We start from the raw sequence: 20573 nt of genomic DNA, 5'->3' as shown, positions 1-20573 counted from the left end.
GCCGGGAGGTGGGGGGCACGTCTGAGGCCCCTCACAGCCCCCATCTCAGGACCTGGGCCTGTCGGGTGCCGGCTGGCCGTGCTGGCCGCGGCTCTGGGGCCCCAGCTGCCGGCCTGGGGCTGGCCTGCGTGAGGTCTGAGCCGGCAGGTGTCTCTCTCCCCAGCGACCCCGGTCCCGGGGCCAGTACTGCTGCGGTTCCCGACAGGCCGGCCCAGCCACCCCCCAGGGCCCCCTGCTCTCCACCCTGCCCTGCGGCCGGTCCCGGTAAGTGGATTTCGTTTGGGTTTCACATGGGGGTGGCTGGCCTTCTGAGGTGGACACCAAAAGAGCTGCCAGCCTCCCGGGAGCTGGGCCATGTAGTTGCGTCAGGGTGCTGGGCCCGGAGCTGGGTCCAGGGTCGGTGACCACCAGCCGCACGGTCCGAGCTTTGTGGCTTTGACTTTTATTCTCAGCTCTAACCACAGTGAGGTGGTTTCCCTCCTTTGGGCCAGTGTTTTTCCTGTTTGTTGCTTTTAAGCAAAACTGTATTTCCTTTTCTGCCTGCTTAAGACCTGCCAGCCGTCAGCGCAGAAACCCCTGGAGCGGTGGGGCGGCCGCCCGAGGAGAGGCCTGCCCCCGCTCTGCCCCGCTCTGCACTCAGGCCCTCGCGGCCGGGCCCTCCTGTGTGAGACAGAGCACGGGGCGAGACCATTTGCCCGTCGATTTTGGCCCGAAAGCTGATCCCGACTGTCCTCCAAGCCCTTCCCTCCTGTAACTGGGAAGGCTCCGTCTGTACTTGCTTGGACGTGAGGCCAGAGATGGGCAGAGGCAGTGTTTGGGGGCAGAGCGGTCACTAGACCAAAAGCGCGGTCCTCTGCCTGGCTCGGGAGCAAGGCCTGCGGCGGGAACCTCCCGAGATGGGCTTTCAGGGCTGAGCCCTGAGGTCGTGAAGAGGGACTCGCGGAAAGGGGGTCGCGGGAAGGGAAGGGCGCTTCCCATCAAGGAAAAGCTACAAAAGGAGCGGCATTTCTGACCAAGACGGGTGGGAAGACGTGTGGTGTGACCACGAGTCTGTGCAGATGACAGCCTCTGTCTGCGTGCCATCGCAGGGCAGGGAGACAGCGAGGGGAGCAGCAGGGAGACCGCCAAGGGGCCAGCTCCAGAGGACGGAGCGCCGAGGCCGCCACCCTGCTCCGGTGAGTGTGGGATCCCGTGGCCAAGTCCCCTGCCCTCCAGGCTCATCTGACCTGGAAGTCAGTTCAGTTCAGTTCAGTCGCTCAGTCGTGTCCAACTCTTTGCGACCCCATGGACTGCAGCACGCAGGCCTCCCTGTCCATCACCAACTCCGGAATTTACTCAAACTCAGGTCCATCAGGTTGGTGATGCCATCCAGCCATCTCATCCTCTGTCCTCCCCTTCTCCTCCCGCCCTCAATCTTTCCCAGCATCAGTCTTTTCCAGTGAGTCAGTTCTGCAAATCAGGTGGCCAAAGGATTGGAGTTTCAGCTTCAGCATTAATCTTTCCAATGAACACCCAGGACTGATCTCCTTTAGGATGGACTGGTTGGATCTCCTTGCAGTCCAAGGGACTCTCAAGGGTCTTCTCCAACACCACAGTTCAAAAGCATCAATTCTTCAGCGCTCAGCTTTCTTTATGGTCCAACTCTCACATCCATACGTGACTACTGGAAAAACCATAGCTTTGACTAGATGGACCTTTGTTGGCCAAGTAATGTCTCTGCTTTTTAATATGCTGTGTAGGTTGGTCATAGCTTTTCTTTCAAGAAACAAGCGTCTTTTAATTTCATGGCTGCAGTCACCATCTGCAGTGATTTTGGAGCCCAAAACAATTAAGTCTCTCACTGTTTCTATTGTTTCTCTATCTATTTGCCATGAAGTGATGGGACCAGATGCCATGATCTTAGTTTTCTGAATGTTGAGTTTTAAGCCAGCTTTTTCACTCTCCTCTTTCACTTTCATCAAGAGGCTCTTTAGCTCTTCTTCGCTTTCTGTCTTAAGGGTGATGTCATCTGCATATCTGAGGTTATTGATATTTCTCCCAGCAGTCTTGATTCTAGCTTGTGCTTTATCCAGCCTGGCATTTCACATGATGTCCTCTGAATATAAGTTAAATAAGCAGGGTGACAATATACAGCCTTGACGCACTCCTTTCCCGATTTAGAACCAGTCTGTTGTTCCATGTCTAGTTCTAACTGTTGCTTCTTGACCTGCATACAGATTCCTCAGGAGGCAGGTCAGGTGGTCTGGTATTCCCATCTCTTGAAGAATTTTCCACAGTTTGTTGTGATCCACACAGTCAAAGGCTTTGATGTAGTCAATGAAGCAGAAGTAGATGTTTCCTGGAACTCTCTTGCTTTTTTGATGATCCAACAGATGTTGGGAATTTGATCTCTGGTTCCTCTGCCTTTTCTAAATCCAGCTTGAACATCTGGAAGTTCACCGTTCACGTACTGTTGAAGCCTGGCTTGGAGAATCTACAGCCTTCTAGAGCTAACACCCAAAAAAGATGTCCTTTTCATTATAGGGGACTGGAATGCAAAAGTAGGAAGTCAAGAGATACTGGAGTAACAGGCAAATTTGGCCTTGGAGTACAGAATGAAGCAGGGCAAAGACTAATAGAGTTTTGCCAAGAGAACGCACTGGTCACAGCAAACACCCTCTTCCAACAACACAAGAGAAGACTCTACACATGGACATCACCAGATGGGCAACACCAAAATCAGACTGATTATATTCTTTGCAGCCAAAGATGGAGAAGCTCTATACAGTCAGCAAAAACAAGACCGGGAGCTGACTGTGACTCAGATCATGAACTCCTTATTGCCAAATTCAGACTTAAATTGAAGAAAGTAGGGAAAACCACCAGACCATTCAGGTATGACCTAAATCAATCCCTAAGTGACAAATAGATTCAAGGGATTACATCTGATAGACAGAGTGCCTGGAAAACTATAGACAGAGGTTCGAAGTTCGTGACATTGTACAGGAGGCAGTGATCAAGACCATCCCCGTGAAAAAGAAATGCAGAAAGGCAAAATGGTTGTCTGAGGAGGCCTTACGAATAGCTGAGAGAAGAACAGAAGCTAAAGGCAAAGGAGAGAAGGCACGATATACCCATTTGAAAGCAGAGTTCCAAAGGATGGCAGGGAGAGGCAAGAAAGCCGTCCTCACTGACCTGGAAGCCCCACGTTTGACGTCGCCCTCTGTCCGGCTCAGTCCCCCCCGACTCTGTTAGGGCCGGGACAGCCACCTTGGACATTCCCTCCCAGACCTCACTCATCAAGCTCCCCACGCCGGCACGTTTTCCTCCAGAACCCAGTTTCACTCTGATGTCAGCAGACCCCACGCTGGGTGACCTTTAGAGGCTTCGATCAGGGCTGAAGTGTCTGTTTGTGCCGCCTTTTTCTCCTCTCCTTAAACGTGTGTCATTTTGAAACGGCCGCTGTCCCTCCTGCCTGATGGGCACCTTCGCAGGTCTCTGTCAGGCCTCCTATTCACACGAGGAAGCAGTCTCCATGAAAACTGGACAGTGAGTGCCTCTCTGATCTGATTGTGAGAGTATTTTTAAAGGAAAATAACTGAAGATAACCTCAAAAACTGATGTTTTTAATTTCAGAAGCTTCCACTTTAATCATTTTCTTGGAAGTTACAGAGAAAAAGCTGGCCCGTCACAGCATGTGCAGAGCGGCTGGGCCGTAATTTCCTCCCTTCTTTTATCTCAGATCGGGGATCGGCGCCTCTTTTATTCCACTCTGCGGAGCAGTGAGAGCAAGGTGCCCCGGCCCCTCCCTCGCTCCCTATCCAGGGGCCATGGAGGCTGGAGGTGGTCTGCAGGGTGGCCCGCAGGCAGTGCCCCAGCCTCGCCTCAGCTGGGGGATGGAGAGCGTAGTCGTGTGTGGGAAAAGGAGTGGATGGTCACAGTGGTCCCCAGATCTCCCGTCCAGTCCCGCCCCCTCCTCCTCAGGGCTCATGTCCTCCTGTGGACACTGGGGCCACCGGCCACCAGACCCCTGGACTCTGCCAGAAGGGCGACTCGTGGAGAATTCCCGCCACAGCCCCGTGTCCCCTCCCTTTTGTGGGTGCCTTGCCAACCTGCTGGTGCTGAGCGTGGGGGCGGGGCTGTGCAGCGGGCAGCGGGCCGGTCGTCCACCCCGGGGCCCCGAGCGTGGTCGTGATGCCCCCTATCTCTGTTTCAGCGGAGTCCCCTGTCTCGGGGGGTGGCTGTGCAGCGGGGAGCGGGCCGGTCGTCCACCCCGGGGCCCCGAGCGTGGCCCTGACACCCCCCGTCTGTGTTTCAGCAGAGCCCCCCGTCTCGGTACTGCAGCCCATGGCACCCGCACCCGCGGAGGATGTGAACTCCGACGACTCCGACGAGATCGTCCTAGCACCGTCTCTGCCCACGAGGAAGAGCGCCTGCCTGCCCTAGGCCCCGGGCTGGCCTGCATGCCGTGACGCCCGTCAGGGACGCCGGGCTCAGAGGACAGGCTAGAGGTTGGAGAGTAATGTATCTTGTTAGGAAAAGAACGCTACCCGCTGGACACCTCGGCCTTCCCTGCCTCTCCTCTGACACCTCGGCCTTCCCTGCCTCTCCTCTGACACCTCGGCCTTCCCTGCCTCCTCTCTGACACCTCGGCCTTCCCTGCCTCCTCTCTGACACCTCGGCCTCCCCTGCCTCCTCTCTGACACCTCGGCCTTCCCTGCCTCCCCTCTGACACCTCGGCCTTCCCTGCCTCCCCTCTGACACCTCGGCCTTCCCTGCCTCCTCTCTGACACCTCGGCCTTCCCTGCCTCCTCTCTGACACCTCGGCCTTCCCTGCCTCTCCTCTGACACCTCGGCCTTCCCTGCCTCCTCTCTGACACCTCGGCCTTCCCTGCCTCCCCTCTGACACCTCGGCCTTCCCTGCCTCCTCTCTGACACCTCGGCCTTCCCTGCCTCCTCTCTGACACCTCGGCCTCCCCTGCCTCCCCTCTGACACCTCGGCCTTCCCTGCCTCTCCTCTGACACCTCGGCCTCCCCTGCCTCCTCTCTTTGCCCCTTTGCTTGTTTGCTGAAGGGACCCAAGGTCTTTCCTTTACCTTTGGGAAGGGGTCGCCCTGTTCTGACCCCTGGCTGCCCCTCCCACGGTGGTCTTCAGAGCCCACAGACTTTCTCCCCGGACTAGAGGGCTGCAGGGAGCCCACAGAGACGGTCTGCATGGCCCCTTCGGGCCCCTGTGGCCGAGACATGGGCGGCACCGTCGACGGCGCTCCATCACCCTCCGGACGGCTCTGCCAGCGGGTCAAGCTGGACGCACCTGCTGTGCCTTTTGGAAGAGCGAGTGAGCAGGAGACAGGCCTACAGTCAGGGAAGTCTCTCCATTCCTGAGACAGAACGCAGTTCCGGAGACGTCGGCAACATCAGGGCCCCCAGATGGCCCATGTGCCTCACCCCCCCACACACAGGCTCTTCTGCCACTTTCCCTTGGGGCACTGATCCCAGTCAGGGGTTGGGGGTAGGTTGGTCACTGAGTGGATTAAGCCTTAAAAAAATACCAAATTACAGTCACAGAAGCAGCATCAAGGCCGCTTCTACAGCACACAGCTGGTGCAGGGGGGTTGCTGTCCCCCAAGCCCAGCGGCAGGTGCTACAGACTCCGTGGGGCTGCCCCGCGCGCCCACCGCATGCAGACCCCAGCTCTGAGGGGCCGCAGCCTGGGGCGGGAGTGGACATGAGGGCCTTTTAGGAGCTCGGGTCTGCTTCCTGTCTGGGAGATAGCCCTGGCTGACGGGGGGAGCCTAAGGGCGTCCAGGCCCCCAACACCCAGGGCTGCTGCCCAGCCTCTCCCGGGGCGGGCCGTGCAGCTCAGGGAGGGCTGACGGCACAAAGCCGGCTCTCAGCTGAGCCCAGGGGCCTGCCCACACCCTGGGTCTCGTCCCTGCCGACCCCCAGCCCCCCCACCTACAGCTCCTGGTGTTGAACCTCAGGGGCTCCAGCTCAGACGTGTCCTCCTCTCAGGAATCTCTTGGCCCTCCTCTTGGTGGTCAGAAGCTTCTGGCTCCAGCACCGACGAGGTGTGTGGCCCAAGGAGCCTGTGTGGTTCTGGCTCATGCGTGCGGCAACCTCCCAACCCAGCCCCGTCCACCCCGGGTCACTCGGGGGACCCCGGCCCCCTTTACCGCTTAGGTATTATTCATACCGTAGCTTGAGAAAACACCGGCTGGGGACTGGGCTTGAGTTATTTTTTTCTTTATTTGGCCCTGAGCCGCCAAATCCACTGTTTTCCGTCTGTTTCCCCATTGGACTGATGGCTCACGCGGCTGGATTCCGGCTGACCTCTGCCCTGTTTCGTCCACTGGGTCCGCTGCTCCTCTTGGTGCCGGCTCAGCTGAGGCCCGTAGGAGGCACCCAGAGGTGGTGGGGGCAGTGCCCGTGGGCCTGCTCGTCCCCAGGGGTCCTGCTCCCCAGAACCCACTCAAAACCGGGTGTTTCAGCTTCAGTCCTACTTAGGAGCCCAAGGCTCTGGGCCCTGCAGCAGAGATCACCTTCAGGACACCACCACCACCGCCCCAGGGCCTGGAGACCAGGCCGTGTGCAGCAGGCTAGCCATCAGCAGAGCTGGGCGAAGTCAGCCCCCGAACCCGAGTTTTACAAGAAAATGGCCCTGAGGATTGTAAATGCGTAGATGCCTGTGCTCCTTGCGTCCGGCAATGTTGATGTAGGAAAAGTGGAGTCTTGCAGCCAGCTCAGTGAACGGCTGACCGCAAGGCTGTGACCCTCTGACACTGTGTGGCTCCGTCCCCTGGGGAATGCCAGGTGCCCGCGGGCTTGCAGGGCCCGGGGCTCAGGCTGGGGTTCTAGGGCCTGAGCGGCACAGGAGCAGGGCCTGGGCTAGAGGGCCGCCTCCCGTGGTGCCCGCCTCCCGCGGTGCCTGCCTGCCTGGCGTTGCCCCACCAGGGCGCCCCGTAGAGGGACCAGAGCGCTGGTCCCAGCAGAAAGACCAAGTGCGTTAGGAAAGGGACAGCCACCAGCTCAGGTTGACCGGGGCCAGTGCTGCAGAGCTCTGCTTCATTCTTGAGAAGTAAATACCCTCTGGGAAAGCCACATTCACCCTCAAGGTCTGAATATTTAAAATCCGCCAGAACCCACCTAAGCCAGTTCAATCCCTGCTGTGGTTTGGGAAGCAGTGTTCGGTCTCAGAAGTTCTGAGGACCAGAGGGTGGGCGTACACAGCTTCTCTGGGTCAGCCGGCTGCTGCCCCAGGACTCGGGCATGGGGGGAGTGGGGGCTCCCCGAGCTCCCCGGGGTCTGTCAGCAGCTAATAGAGCCAGGCGAGCCTCCTTCAGGGCCAGAGGTCTCACTCGTCAGGGAGTCGCAGGGTGATGCCAGCACGCAGCCTCCGTGGGAGGGCGCCATCACTTGTCCCCGGTGACGGCCGTGTAGTTTCCCGACCTTACGCGTAACTTATCCGTGAACCTTTGGAAGGGATCAGGTTTCCCTCTGCGCGGTATCGGCTTTTGTAAATAAACGTTGTTTGGCGGGTCTTTGTCTGGACTGCCCCGCAGACCTGTGGCTTTTCATGCACGACCCTCGGGGGTGCAGTCACCGAGGCTCCTGGGCTTCCGTGCACGGCACAGGCTTGGGGGTGGGGGCCCCGCATTCAGCTTCCTGCCGTGCAGCCTCTGCTGTCTCTTCGGATTTCTCCTCCTCGCTTGTGAGCGAGGGCATGAGCATCACAACGTGAAAATGAGGGGGGTTTCTCCCCCTCAGTCTTTAATTTTTGTTTTAGGAGCAGAGGAGGAATAACTTACTTAGGAATCACACAGATGCCAAGGACCCCTCAAAAAGCTGACTTCTAGAAAAATAACTTTTCCAACATTTTGTGGGAAAATCTCAGCACGAGGTGCACCTGTGTCTTGGCTTGCTCGCGGTGGCTTGCCGGGCCCTTGAACTTGTCTGAAGCCCTTCCAGGGCTGGCTGGTTGGCTCCAGCGCCAGCCCGAGCCAGTCACCCTGTGCCCTGTGGGCAAGCCGTTCATTTGGGAGACTTGGTGCTGTCAGAGGAGCGGGCTGGGCTTCAGGAGGCTCCAGCAGAGGAGAGCAGGGCTTGTCAGACCTCAGCCTGGCCACGAGCCTGCTGCACCCACTCTTGCGTGAGGCTGGGGTCCGGCAGCAGAGAGGCAGCCTCGAGGGGAGGTGGTGGGAGGAGAATGGAGTATGCCCCCCAACAGGAAGAGAGGCGGTACGCGGGTGTGAACCTGTGGACACACACGTATGCACACACACGGGACCCTCTCCTGACGCCTTCCAGCTCTTCACTTTCGAGGTGGCCCCAGTCTGGTCTGCCAAGGAGCACCTGAGCCTCGCTGGAGGCTGCGGGCCCCTGCCAGGATGATTTTAAATACAAGGTTCCTCAAAGTCACAGAGGAACAGAGAGAGGAAATGTCGGAACGCAAACCCCTGGTTTCTTTCAGCTGTCGTTGGGTCAGAGTGTGAATGTGGGGTGAGGAACCGGTCGCCAGCTCGTGGCCTCTGGCCAGTGCTGCCTGTCCTGCCTGGAGCCGCATTAGACGGTCCTGCCTGGGGCCCTGGGGGAACGTTTCCATGGTGCCGTGTCCTTTCTGAATAGGGAGACGGGGAGCCCCTGAGCTATTCGCTAATGAAGCCCAGAACAGCCCGGATTCAAAGCAGCGGGTCCAGTGTGTGCCAGGGCTCCCGGCTGCATCCAGGCGGCCTCCCGGCCCCTCCCTTCCGGCCGGGCTTACAGGGGTGAGAGCTGGCAGCCTGGGGGTAGGGGGCTGTGGGCGCAGCGCGTGGAAATGGCAGAAGGCTGCTGTCCCTGCTCACAGCAGCCTCGTCCACTGGCGTCCGTCTCAGAGGGTCTCCTGCTCAGCGTAGGGACAGCCCCCTCTCTGCAGCTGGGGACCCAGGGGCCCCTCCCCGAGCACCCTGGCCTGTACCGACCCTTCCTCCGCTTGTCGGTCAGACATGGGTGTCCCCAGGACTCTGACCCCAACACCCAGAACCCTCAGTGTGGACGTGGGCGATTGCACACACGCCTCTCCAGTGCCTCAAACCTGGCTTAGCCCAGCGCTGACTTACCTTTGCCCCTAACCTGCCCCCCGCCAGAGGCCCCACCTCAGAGAATCACAGGCGTCCCCGCCACGTCCCCCAGCCTCCTCACCCTCCGCAGTCACCAGACCCCAGCCGCTGCTCCTCTGAGGCCCCAGCATCTGCTCTGCAGCCTGGTGAGCCCCCAGGCGCCCCTCGGACCCCAGGCACCGCCCAGCTCCTGATGATGCCGTGCCCCCCGCACACCGCCGCAACAGGCAGAGCAAACACACACACTCTGACTGAAGCCTCGGGGAGCGATGCGTGTGAAGCTCCACCATTTCTCCTGAGGCGCCCACAAAAACCAACCTGAAAGTTGCGATACTTTCTATAGAGGTGAATTACACTGGAAAAAGCCAACTTGCTCATGATGCATTAATTTGGCGACACATATTTGAAATCATATAAAACAACGCAAACTTTGGTTTCGTGAACACAGAGTGACATCACCCCCGGCTTCGGTTCTTCCTTCCACGCGGACCTCCACAGGTGTCTCCCCTGGCCGAGTCTTCCTCACCCACGCCTGGCTCTCCAGCCGCCTCCTCACCGTCTCTCTTCAGATGTCTTGACATCTTCTCCAAAATGACACAGGCCTCACACCCGTTAGCATGGCTACTATAAAAACAAAAATAAAACTCACAGGTGTTGGTGAGCAGATGGGGAGGCAGGAATCTTGTGCCCTGACGGTGAGAATTTAAGATGACAACTGTCGTGGACAGTTGAATGGTGATTCCTTAAAAAGTCAAATATAGACTCCATGTATGCATGCTCAGGGGCTTCAGTCGTGTCCGAGTTTTTGTGACCCCATGGACTGTAACGCACCAGGCTCCTCTGTCCATGGGATTCTCCAGGCAGGAATACTGGAGTGGGCTGCCATGCCCTCCTCCAGGGGATCTACCTGACCCAGGGATCAAGCCTGCACTGGCTGAGTTTCCTGCATTGGCAGGCGGATTCTTCACAGGGACAGTCCATAGACGCGCCGTAAAGTTAAAAGTTAGTTGCTCAGTCGTGTCTGACCCTTTGCAAACCCACAGAGTAGCCCGCCAGGCTCCTCTGTCCATGGGATTCTCCAGGCAGGAATACTGGAGTGGGTTGCCATGCCCTCCTCCAGGGGGTCTTCCCGTCCCAGGGACAGAACCTGTTTCATATCTCCTGCATTGGCAGGCGGGTTCTCCCAGGGGAGGTCCGTAGACTCACCACATGATCCAGCAATTCCACTTCTCCACCTACACCCCAAAGAGTTGACAGCATGGACTCAAACAGGTATTTGCACACCCGTGTTTACAACATTATTCACAAAAGCCCAAAGGTGGAAGCTAGCCAGGTCTATCGAGTGAACAGACAATCTTAACAGGGTTCATCCATTCAGTGGAATATGTTTCAGCTTTAAAATGAAGGAAGGGCCTTCCCTGGTGGCCCAGTGGCTAAGACTCCGTGCTCCCAATGCAGCGGGCCCAGGTTCGATCCCTGTCAGGAAACTAGATCGCACGTGCTTCAGCTAAGGGGTCACAGGCCGGAACTAAGACCCAGCACAGCCAAATAAATAAATATAAATCGGTTATACCCCAAAACAGAAAGTTTAAAGTTTGGGGAAAATATAAAGTAAAAATGCTTTGCCAAAGTCCTTTGAGGAGCTGGAGGCTTCCCAGGGTATGAGCTATCTTGTCTGCTTGCATGGCCTTGCAGTAAAACTTTCTCTGCTCCAATAAATAAATATAAATAAATATTTTTATTTTCTTAGCATTTGTTTATTTGACTTCACTGTGTCTTACTTTTGGCGCATGGGATCTTTAGTTGAGTCATGAAAACTCTTAATTGTAGCAAGTGGGATCTCGTTCCCTGTCCAGGGATCAGACCCAGGCTCCCTGCATTGAGAGCACAGTCTCAGCCACTGGACCACCAGGCAAGTCCCTAAATAAGGATTTTTTTTTTAAAGGAAAGAAATTCTGATACTTGGTACAATATTGGATGGACCTTAAGGACACGATGCTCAGTGGGATACGCCGGACATGATGCTCAGTGGGATACGCCGGACATGATGCTCAGTGGGATACGCCGGACATGATGCTCAGTGGGATAAGCCGGACAGAAAACGACAAATACTGTGGGATTCCACTTCTTTCATTGTTGCCTCCCGCTTCTGAATACAAGGCTTCGTGGTCCACAGTGGCTGCTTGAGCTCCAGCCACAACAGATGCATTTCAGCCAGCAGGAAGGTAAAAGGGGGCGTCCTCTCACTTGAGAACACCTCCACTTACATCCCGTTGGTCAGAACAGTTGCACATCCAGCTACAAGGGAGCCTGGAAATAGTGTCTTTGATTCTGGGTGGCAATGCACTCAACACAAACGAGAGTGTTACTAAGGAGGAAGAGAAGGATGGACGCGGCGGGTGGCCGCCCTCCCCTCCCTGTTCCTCCAGCGTCAGGCCCTGTGATCCTCCTCCCCACACTGCCTCTGTGGTCCTCAGTGTAAAACCCAGTGTAAACACACGCCTTTCCCCTCCCAACAGACTTGCGTGCATTCCACGTTCCACGTGGCGCCCCGGATCCCCTCTACGCCCCAACTCGGCCCACCACTCCCGCCCTTTCCAGAAACACGAGGCCCGTCCCCGCCTCCAGCCGGCCCCTCATTTGGGCTGTTTCCCAGCCAGGAATGTCCTCTCCACCAAGCCAAGCCCGCACTGCTGAGAAGCTCTCAGGGATCAGCCCCTCCCTCCTTTGTGCTCTCACAAAACGAGTTCATTCCCCGCGAGTTAAGATTTCCTGCACGCTTGCAGCGTGCTGGGCGCTGGGGGGGAAAGACACCTTGTGCTCGGCATCAAGGTGGATTTCATCTGCAGGCAAAGTCTGCCTCTCACCCGGGCTGGGCTCTGGGGCGGCTGGAGTACCCCCCTTCCCCACCCAATGCCTACCTGCCCAGGTGCCAGGTTCCAGGTCGGCAGGACTTTGGCTGAGCACTCCTCAGCAGGGCGGCGGGGGCCCTGGCAGGAGAGACCTGGGGGCACAGCGTGGAGGGGGCAGTGGCCAGGGGGTCAGTAACATGCTGTACCCCCCCAACACACACCCAGAAGAGGAAGCGAGGGGCTGAGGCTGAGCAGGTGGGGAGGGCGTCTTCCTGCTGAGGGAAGCATCAGCCCGCCCCCCCCTCAACCCCAGAGACAGAACTGGCAGGGGGCAGCTGGAGCAGCGGGGGCCACGCAGAGGCTGAGACGGTGGGGTGGAGGGGGGCGGCTGGCACACTTGCTGAAGAGTTCAGCCTTCTCCCTGGGAGCTGGGAGCCGTGGGAATGGGGAAGGGCTGTTGGCAGAACAACGGGGCTGGATTTGCATTTCAGAAGGTGGAAGGAAGGCTGGCTGCCGGGAGGGCACACAATGGCCCCAAGGGCTTGTGAGGAGCCTGTGAATGCTGCCCACCCCCGGCCGAGGCCACCGGTGCCCAGTGAAGCTGCCTCCTCGGCAGGGAGCAGGAGGGTGGGGGCGTCTGCGAGCGGAGTGAGCCCAGAGGGCAGGGGGAGGCCCTGGGCAGCAGGCGGGCCGGCCTGATGGGACCCCCAGCTCTCCCCCGCCCCCCGCCCACGCCGCAGAACCAGCTGGGGTGTCTGGGGAGGAAGGGGCCGCTGAGCCCACAGGCAGAAGGCCCTCAGCCGAGGGTCCCGGCCGTCCTGCCCAGTGACCTGGGGGCGCTCAGCTCCCCCATCTGTAAGAAGGGGTTCTCCTGGGTTCTCAAGGCAAGAATGCCCGAGTGGTTTGCCATCCCTGCTCCAGTGGGCCACGTTTTGTCAGGCCCCGACTAGCAGGGACGTGTCCTCCAGCCGCTCCACGTAGCCGGACGGCATGCCTGGCGCCCTGGGTGTCCGGGCGCTGGTCCTCGTTGAGTCGGGAAAACTTCACCAGCCGCCCCGGAGGTCGGGCACAGGCGCTGCTGGAGCCGCCGTGTCTCTGGGTGGCCGTCAGCCTGGCCTGTACGGGCCTGCGCCGGCCAGGGCTGCTCTCTGAGGCCTTGATGGTGTCGATTCTGGACACACACACGGAGCACCTATCCCAGAACATGTCATCCCACGACATGTGGTCATCCTGTGATAGGTCATCATCGTGGAAGCCGTGGCCTTGCTCCTTGCCTGACCCCGCCCACCAGGCCCTCTGGGAGGGATGAGGCAGGAGAGGCAGGTGTGGGCGACTTTGGTTCTGAGGCTCAGGAGCCAGGGAGGGCCCATGAGAGAAGGGCATGGCTCCACCCTCCGCAGAGACCCAGTGGTGGGAGACGCTCCCGGCACGTGGATGAGCACCCCTCCTGTCTGAGCTCTTGGTGGCTGGAATGGTGGGGGAGCCCTCCTCTCCTGAACCCAGGCTGGGGTCACATGTCCCTGAGGAGCGGGCGGCCTCCAGGGCTCCCCAGGAGAGGCACCCGTCCTGGGGACGTGGGGGGAGCCTGGCTCACCGTTGAGTCCCCAGGCCCCGCCCTGGCAGAGAAACAGGCCTCCCCATGTGAGAGGGAAAAAGCTCTGTCTGGCCCAGCTTTGGATCTGGGGACCCAGGTCCCCCCCAGCATGGAAGCCAGTGGCCTGCGTCTACCAGGCAAGGCCGAGACCTCCTGGCCGTGGGGCAGCCCTCCCCCAACCAGTGACTTAAGCTGGTCCCTGGGGTGGGGGGGACCCAGTTTACAGGGAGGGGAGGAGACTGGGCCAAGCTCTGAACAGTCCCTTCCAGCAGGCCCCTGGGACCCCTGGAGAGCTATGGACTTCTGCAGACGCAGAGGCCGAGGCTTGGAGAGCTGCCGGTGGAAGGGTCTCTGCTCTCAGAGTTGGGAGAGTCACCAAGCTGGGAGCAGCTGGCGGCTCCTGACGGGGAAGTGTGGTCGGCCGGCCCACGGCCCCAGGCAGGGGTTGAGGCCTGGGATGGGGGCGGTGAACTCCAGTTCTGCCCGCCCACCCTACTGGGCCGTTCCCAAAGTTCAGGGCCGCGGGAGGCACAGTCCCTGTTTCCCCGCTGGATCCCAGCCCATGAGGTGGGGGTGGGATGGCAGAGAGCCCCCCTGCTCCTGGAGACGGAGGGAAGTGTGGGAGGCTGCCAAGAGGAGCCCGCGTGCACCTCAGCCTCCAGACCCCCTCTCCCAGCTGCTCCCAGAGGCTCCCAGGGTGGAGCGGAACAGACCGGCGACCGAAGACCATCCCGCAGAGCGGCAGGACTTGACAAAGTCCTTCCCCATTTTGGAGAGCCCCGAATCAAGGCCGTCCTAGCCGTGGCCCTGCACCCACACCCCGATCTGTCCTGCTCGTCCTGTCCTGACCGCCCCTCGGCACTGCGACTGGCTTTGGCCAACGGAGCATCACAAAAGCGGACACGAGCAGACCAGACCTCGGGCCTCTGGCTTGCACCTTCTGGCCTCCCTGAGACTCCAGGTGAGGGTGCCCGAGGTCGCCAGCTGGAGCCGTGGGAACCGCTGAGTCAGCACCACCTCCCGCTGAGGCCGGCTGAGCGCAGCCCAGGGCACCTGGGGCTCTGGGGGACGCAGCCACCCAGCGGGCCCAAGCTGCCAGCCCCCGGAGCTGAGAACAGATACGGTGCTGGTTGTCTGAGCAGTAGGTAACCCATGTGTGTGCACGCTCAGTTGCTCAGTCGCGTCCGACTCTGAGACACTACAGACTGCAGCCTGCCAGGCTCCTCTGTCCATGGGATTCTCCAGGCAAGAGTACTGGAGTGAGGTGCCATTTCCTCCTCCAGGGGATCTTCCTGACCCAGGGATCAAACCCACGTCTCTTGCGTTGGCAGGCGGATTCTTCCCCACTGAGCCACCTGGGAAGCCCCCCTAAGGTAACCAGTACCTCTGCCTTTTAGAGATATGTCTCTCAGTGTGTTGCACTGGAGAGAATTAAACCAGAAATAAAAAAGGACGGAGGGTTCCATCTTGTCTCTGCACCCAATTCTCTGAAGTCTCTATTTCCTTCTCTTTAAACAGAGATGGTGGCCATCTGCCTGCTGCAAGAATTCAGTGAGACTCTGGGCACGAAAGGTGTTTGTACAAATGCGTGTGTGCGCGCACAGTCACCCTCTCCTTCGAGTAAGGAGACCTCCTGAATACAGCTCCTGCATTCTCCTGGGTCAAGGTTGTGGCCTGGAGCCTGAGCCTCCCAGCGGCAAGATGGGGAAGCTGGGTTTGCTGGGCTCTGAGCCCCTGAAGGCGACAGGGCTTCCCCAAGGGTTCAAAGTGGGTGGGCAGAGCCTGGAACGAGAGCCCAGACCCGTGACTCCTCACTGCGGTGCTCATTGCTCTTCGCACCTCCTAGGCTGCCGCGGGGCGGGAGGGCGGGAATGAGAGGCCTACCCTGGGGAGGGGCCTCTGCAAGTCCTTTTCACCCAGTGCCAGTCTCTTCAAGTCACTCCGGGGCTACCTCCCCCGCAGGAGCTGCTTCTGGTCTGCCTTGGGCTTGGGCCACAGAGACCAGCCTTGTGAGTACTGTGTGTGAAGTAAGAGTAAGTAGGCGCCGAGCGAGAGACCGTGATGCGGTCGTGCTGGGCTTTGCACAGCATCCCTGGCCACTCCGAGGGCACCCCTGCTGATTTCCTGGCTCCCAGAGGCCCTCTGGATAAGCCAGGCGGCTGGCTGGGGGATGCTGGGCAAATCTGAGGTGTGCACCTGTCGTTCTGGCCAGGTCTGGCTGGCGGGCTGGCTCTGTGGCATCTCTCCCAGCCTCCAGAGCCACAGGGCACCTCCGCCGCAGCCAGCTTGACAACAGCGCTCCTGAGGCTCTGCTGTGGCCAGCGGACTGTGGGGACCAGGCGCTGGGCTGGCCGAGCGTCCGGGCGGGGGCTGGGGAAACCCAGCCTCGCACTCTCTCCTCTCTCCCCGCCTGCTCTCATGGAAAATATGAACCGTGCTGGACGGGCTCCAAACACAGGGGATTCCATTGTTCTGGCTTCCGCCCCGGCGTCTGGGGACCCAGCCCCTGCCTGGCCTTTCTCCCGGTGCCTCCAGGTCTTGGGACAAACCGTTCAAGAGCCTCAACCCTGCCACCTTCCTGGCCTGGGAGACAGACCCTGGGGAGCTTCTGGCCGGGCGGCCTCCTCCTCAGCTCCGGATGCTCCTACCCGACACTTCTGAGCAGCTCAGCCCTCAGAGTGCTCTCTCTGAAGACTTTATCATCACCGGCCTTCCCTCACAAGCTCTACTTCCCAGGGAGGGGGAGGGGAGGGGGAGGGAGGGAGAGGGAGGAGAAGGAGGAAGGGGGAGGGGGAGGGGAGGGGGAGGGGAGGGGAAGGGGGAGGAGGAAGGGGGAGGGGGAGGGGGAGGAGGAAAGGGGGAGGAGGAAGGGGGAGGGGGAAGGGGGAGGGGGAAGGGGGAGGAGGAAGGGGAGGGGGAGGGAGGGGAGGGAGAGAGACGTGGTCCGGGGCCATTGAGCGAGGCCCCGTCACATGCAGCCGTTTGTGCCTGCGACAGAGCATGCAGAACCCTTTCAACCGTATTTTAGTGTCAATTCAGTATCACTGAGTTTGTGCCGTGTTATGCAACCATCACTATGTATTTCCAAAACTTTTTGTCGCCCCGAAAAGAAACCCCTGGCCTTCCCCCCCAGCCCTTGGCAACAGCTCCTCCTCCTCCTGTGTCTGTGACCTGCCTATCCTGGATCACTCAGATCGAGTGGAATCCTGAAGCTCCAGGATTCCAAAGTTTTGGTCTGGCTTCTTTCACTAACCACGCTGTTTGCAATGTTGTACCAGCTACCAGTGCTTCGAGCCTGCTTCTGGTGAGTCACAGTCCACCCCATGGCGGTGCTTTCTGCTGATCCCCTCACCAGCTGACAGGCGTCTGGGTTGTTCTCAGCTTTCTGCTGTGGCGAATAGGGCCGGGCTGCGGTGTCATGTTAATACTTTACATATGCCTCACGTCCCCGTGAGCTAAGCAGGACTCTACCCACTTTAGCCATGAAAAGGCTGTGGCTCAGAGGACCTCGGGGCTTCCCTCATAGCTCAGTTGGTAAAGAATCTGCCTACAACGCAGGAGACCCTGGATCCGGAAAATCCACTGGAGAAGGGTTAGGCTACCCGCTCTAGTATTCTTGGGCTTCCCTTGCGGCTCAGCTGGTAAAGAATCCGCCTGCAATGCAGGAGACCTGGGTTCAATCCCTAGATTGGGAAGATCCCCTGGAGAAGGGAACAGCTACCCACTCCAGTATTCTGGCCTGGAGAATTCAGTCCATGGAGTCATAAAGAGTTGGACAAGACTGAGTGGCTTTCACTTTCAGAGGACCTGTGACTTAGAATAGGAAGTAGTTAATTTTAAAAGAAAAGAAAGGAGATGACCTGGACTTTGGAGACGAGAAGATCTGACTGAGAGCAAGAAAAGAACAGCGTCCCAAGATGGAACCTCCCGGGAGCTGGCGCGCACACAGCCTGGAATGCACAACCTCCGCAGGAGGCAGGACTATTTTTAGTCTTATTTCAAATAAAGGAAACTGAGGCCCATCTGCCTGCCACTTAATGTGTCCACTGGGGGCAAATGTCTTCGTTTCTGAACCTTGAAAACCCCTCACCACCCGCTCTGTGATGTGAGAACCTGGCTGGGGGCCAGAGGAGGTCATGGGTGCAGGTGCTCAGCATGGCTCAGCTGGTCCTTCCTGCCGGCGCAGGCCTGGCCCTGCTGAGTTCTTCCGGGCTCCCCAGCTCCGGGTCCCCATGGTGGAGTGGCTTGGAGGCCATGGCTCCTTATTGCGGCCTGGACTGCTTCTGTAGCCAGGGGAAGACCAGCGATTTCCCCATCAGCCGCCTCCTCCTGAGTCACACTGCAAGGTCATTGAAGGCTTGTCCCTTGGCATCCTGGCCAGTGGCCAGCACTGCACACCAAGTCCTCTCTGACTTCTCAGGCCACTGGAGCCCTATTTCAGGTCATCTAGTCTGTGGCCGACAGCATGAGGCTGAACCTGGTTCCTTGACTGGGTGGTGATTCTTGTACTCCTTCCCAAGCAATGGTGGGGCCTGGGTCTCAGTTGCCTCATCTGTAGAGTGGGGTTAAAGTCAGTCTCCCGTTGCAGGGGTCCCAGGACAGGCAGAAAAACCACAGCAGCTCCAGCCAGTGAGCACCAGGCAAAAGGAGGGTGGGGAGTCTCCCTTGTGCTCTCCCCTGCCACCTGGCATTCTCTAACCCTCGCCCGGCTGGGTGCCTGTTTTGCAGATCAAAGAGTAAAGAGGCTGGGATCCCGTAGCTGCAAGCGCCAGACCCCAGAGCCCCCGGAGCCTACTTAGCCCTAGGAAAGCACAGTTTCTCAGGAGCTTTTCAGTTCCACGGGGACTTTCTCAGCAACACCAGACCTCCTATGTTGAGGAGGTCTGAACCTGAGTCCCAGGCTCAGGCTCCACTAGGAGAGGCCTTGGCAGCGCTTTCCCAGAACTGCGTGTTGAGGGTTCCTCCTTCTCTCTACCCTGGACCTCCTTTATCATTCCTCCTCCATGGATCCCCTTGGGAAAAGTGTTCATGTACCAAGTCTATTGCAAGTATTAATCAGTGACAAGCCCCTCTGCCATTCTGTGCAACCAGAGACCTGGAGTGCCTGCCCACCGGAAGCTCTGAAGAGCCCGGTGTATGCGTTTGCTGTGGCTGCTGTAACAAGACCACACGTCGGGCAGCTTAATCCACAGAAAGGTCTTGTCTCTCAGTTCTGGAGGCTGAAGTCTGAGCTCACGTGTCACCAGGCGTGGTTCCTTCAGAGGCTGTGAGAGAGGATCTGCCTCACCCTCTCTCCCAGCTTCCGGTGGCACCAGCAGCCCTTGGGGTCCCTTGGCTTGTGAACGCATCACCCCGTCTCTGCCTCCGTCTTCATTCTCTCCGCATCACTGTGTCTCTGAAGTGTGTTCAGTTTCCCTCTAATAAGGACACTGTCATTGGAGGAGGGCCCTCCATAATCTCATCCAACTTCATCTTACCTCGATCACATTTGCAATGACCCCACTTCCAGATAAGATTTCAGTCACAGCCACCGAGAGTTGGGATTTAGATGTATCTTTTGTGGGGACAGGATTCAACCCCACACACCCAAGTTATCATTTATACAACGTTTGGGTCTGGTTTTCTGACACTACCAGAGAAAAATGCATAATTTTGTGATGTTTCTTAGAAGGTAGAAAAGAACTCAGTGTGTGTGTGAGAGGGTACTTCCTCATGGTCCAGTGGCTAAGACTCCATGCTCCCAATGAAGGGGCCTGGGTTCCACTCCTGGTCAGAGAACTAGATCCCACGTGCTCCACCTAAGAGTCCGCATGCAACTAAAACCCAGTGCAACCAAATAAATAAATATATGTTTAAAAAAAGAAAGGAACTCAGGGACCTATGCCTCCACATGGGGACCCTGGTAGGCCTGCTAGGATGGTCTGGGGGCTTGGGAATCACAGTGGAGCCAGGGTTATGTGAACATGTGACCCGCTGCTTATAACAGGAACTAGAATCAGACTCTTTGATAATGGAGAATGTGACCTTCTTTCTGACCAGCTGTTATTCCCCAGTTGGGTGGCGTCCGTGAATTACCGGAGAGCAGAAGCCATAGCGTTGCAGGAGTCCCACTGGGGCTCCCCAGACTTATCACAGGAAAGCGGGCAAGTCAGGGCGGTCAGGTGAACAGACAGACAGGCCCCTTGGGAAGCCACCGCCCAGAACTGTCCTTGCCTGCAACAACCCAGCCCAGCTGCAGAGTCGGCTGAGCCCAAGCATAACAGACAGCAGAGTCCTGGGTGTGGAAACCTGTTTCTCAGAACACAGCAGGTCCAGAAGTGGTGCCCCAAGGTGGTGACAAGCCAGAGCCAAGAGGAAGCACCTGTTGCCCCCGGGGTACACAGAGAGGGGTGTGCAGGGCCTGGCACTGCCGCGCTTCCAGCCTGTCTGTTAGGAGGTCCCTGTCTCAGTAACAGACATGACGACGTCCTCTGGGAAGTGTGGCCGTGTGTGTGGCTTCAAAGTCCATGCTCAGCCCTTTCTGGCAGCTGCCTGAATCTCCAGGCTCAAGAATACCAGGATAGGGCACGGTCTTTCTTCTAGGTCTTGACAAAAGACCCAACTGTCCCCAAAGGCAGGCCCAGTAGGGACTGAATTTAGCCGCTCCCCTCACGCGGCCACTTACTCCCACTGGATCGCACTCTGATGCTCTGAGCCTTTTACAGTTATCGTATTCCCTATTTACAGACACTGATGGACAAAGAGGTTAAGTGACTTGCCCAAGATCACTCGGCTGCAGGTCACCAAACCACGAAGACAGGCCCCTGGGCCCCCTGCCTGGCGTTGCAGCCGGCGTGTGAACGTGCACTGGTCCCACCAACGGGCGCGCGCCCGGGAGAGGCGCCGCTCCACGTGCAACAGACGGAGGACCCGCGGCGCGGGATGGCGTGAACAGACCGCCTTCCCCGTCCGGGGCCCTGCGGCCGGTCGGAAGGGAGGCCCTAGTGGGCGGGGCCTTGCCCAGACCGCCAATGGCAGCCCGGGGGCGGGGCGCGCAGTGGGGCTAGCGGG

The 20573-nt window shown here is 58.6% G+C and overlaps 1 protein-coding gene and 1 long non-coding RNA gene across 17 annotated transcripts in view; one reads left to right on the top strand and one right to left on the bottom strand.

Annotated features, from left to right (window-relative positions):
- Positions 1-7540, top strand: part of IQCE (IQ motif containing E) — a 40516-nt gene extending 32976 nt beyond the window's left edge. For 8 of the 16 annotated variants that reach the window (XM_027527920.1, XM_027527911.1, XM_027527912.1 and 5 more), the window contains 3 exons: positions 164-264; positions 1089-1175; positions 4298-4539. In XM_027527920.1, coding sequence (XP_027383721.1) covers positions 164-264; positions 1089-1175; positions 4298-4451 — 342 coding nt within the window. In that variant the 3' untranslated portion in view covers positions 4452-4539. Of the gene's footprint in view, positions 1-163; positions 265-1088; positions 1176-2418; positions 2459-4297 lie in introns of those variants that run through there. The other 8 variants (XM_027527905.1, XM_027527909.1, XM_027527906.1 and 5 more) reach the window with 6 other exon arrangements.
- LOC113883843 lies at positions 5525-12345 on the bottom strand. The gene is made up of 2 exons (XR_003508750.1): positions 11999-12345; positions 5525-9701 (listed from the first exon to the last, which is right to left on the bottom strand). It is a non-coding gene; the product is annotated as an uncharacterized LOC113883843 (long non-coding RNA).
- Between the last annotated feature and the right edge of the window lie 8228 nt (positions 12346-20573).

The sequence above is a fragment of the Bos indicus x Bos taurus genome, chromosome 25, assembly GCF_003369695.1.
Source record: "Bos indicus x Bos taurus breed Angus x Brahman F1 hybrid chromosome 25, Bos_hybrid_MaternalHap_v2.0, whole genome shotgun sequence".
In the NCBI taxonomy this organism is placed as follows: domain Eukaryota; kingdom Metazoa; phylum Chordata; class Mammalia; order Artiodactyla; family Bovidae; genus Bos; species Bos indicus x Bos taurus.
Note: the sequence above shows the minus strand (reverse complement) of the source record. Positions and strands in the feature narration are given on the sequence as shown.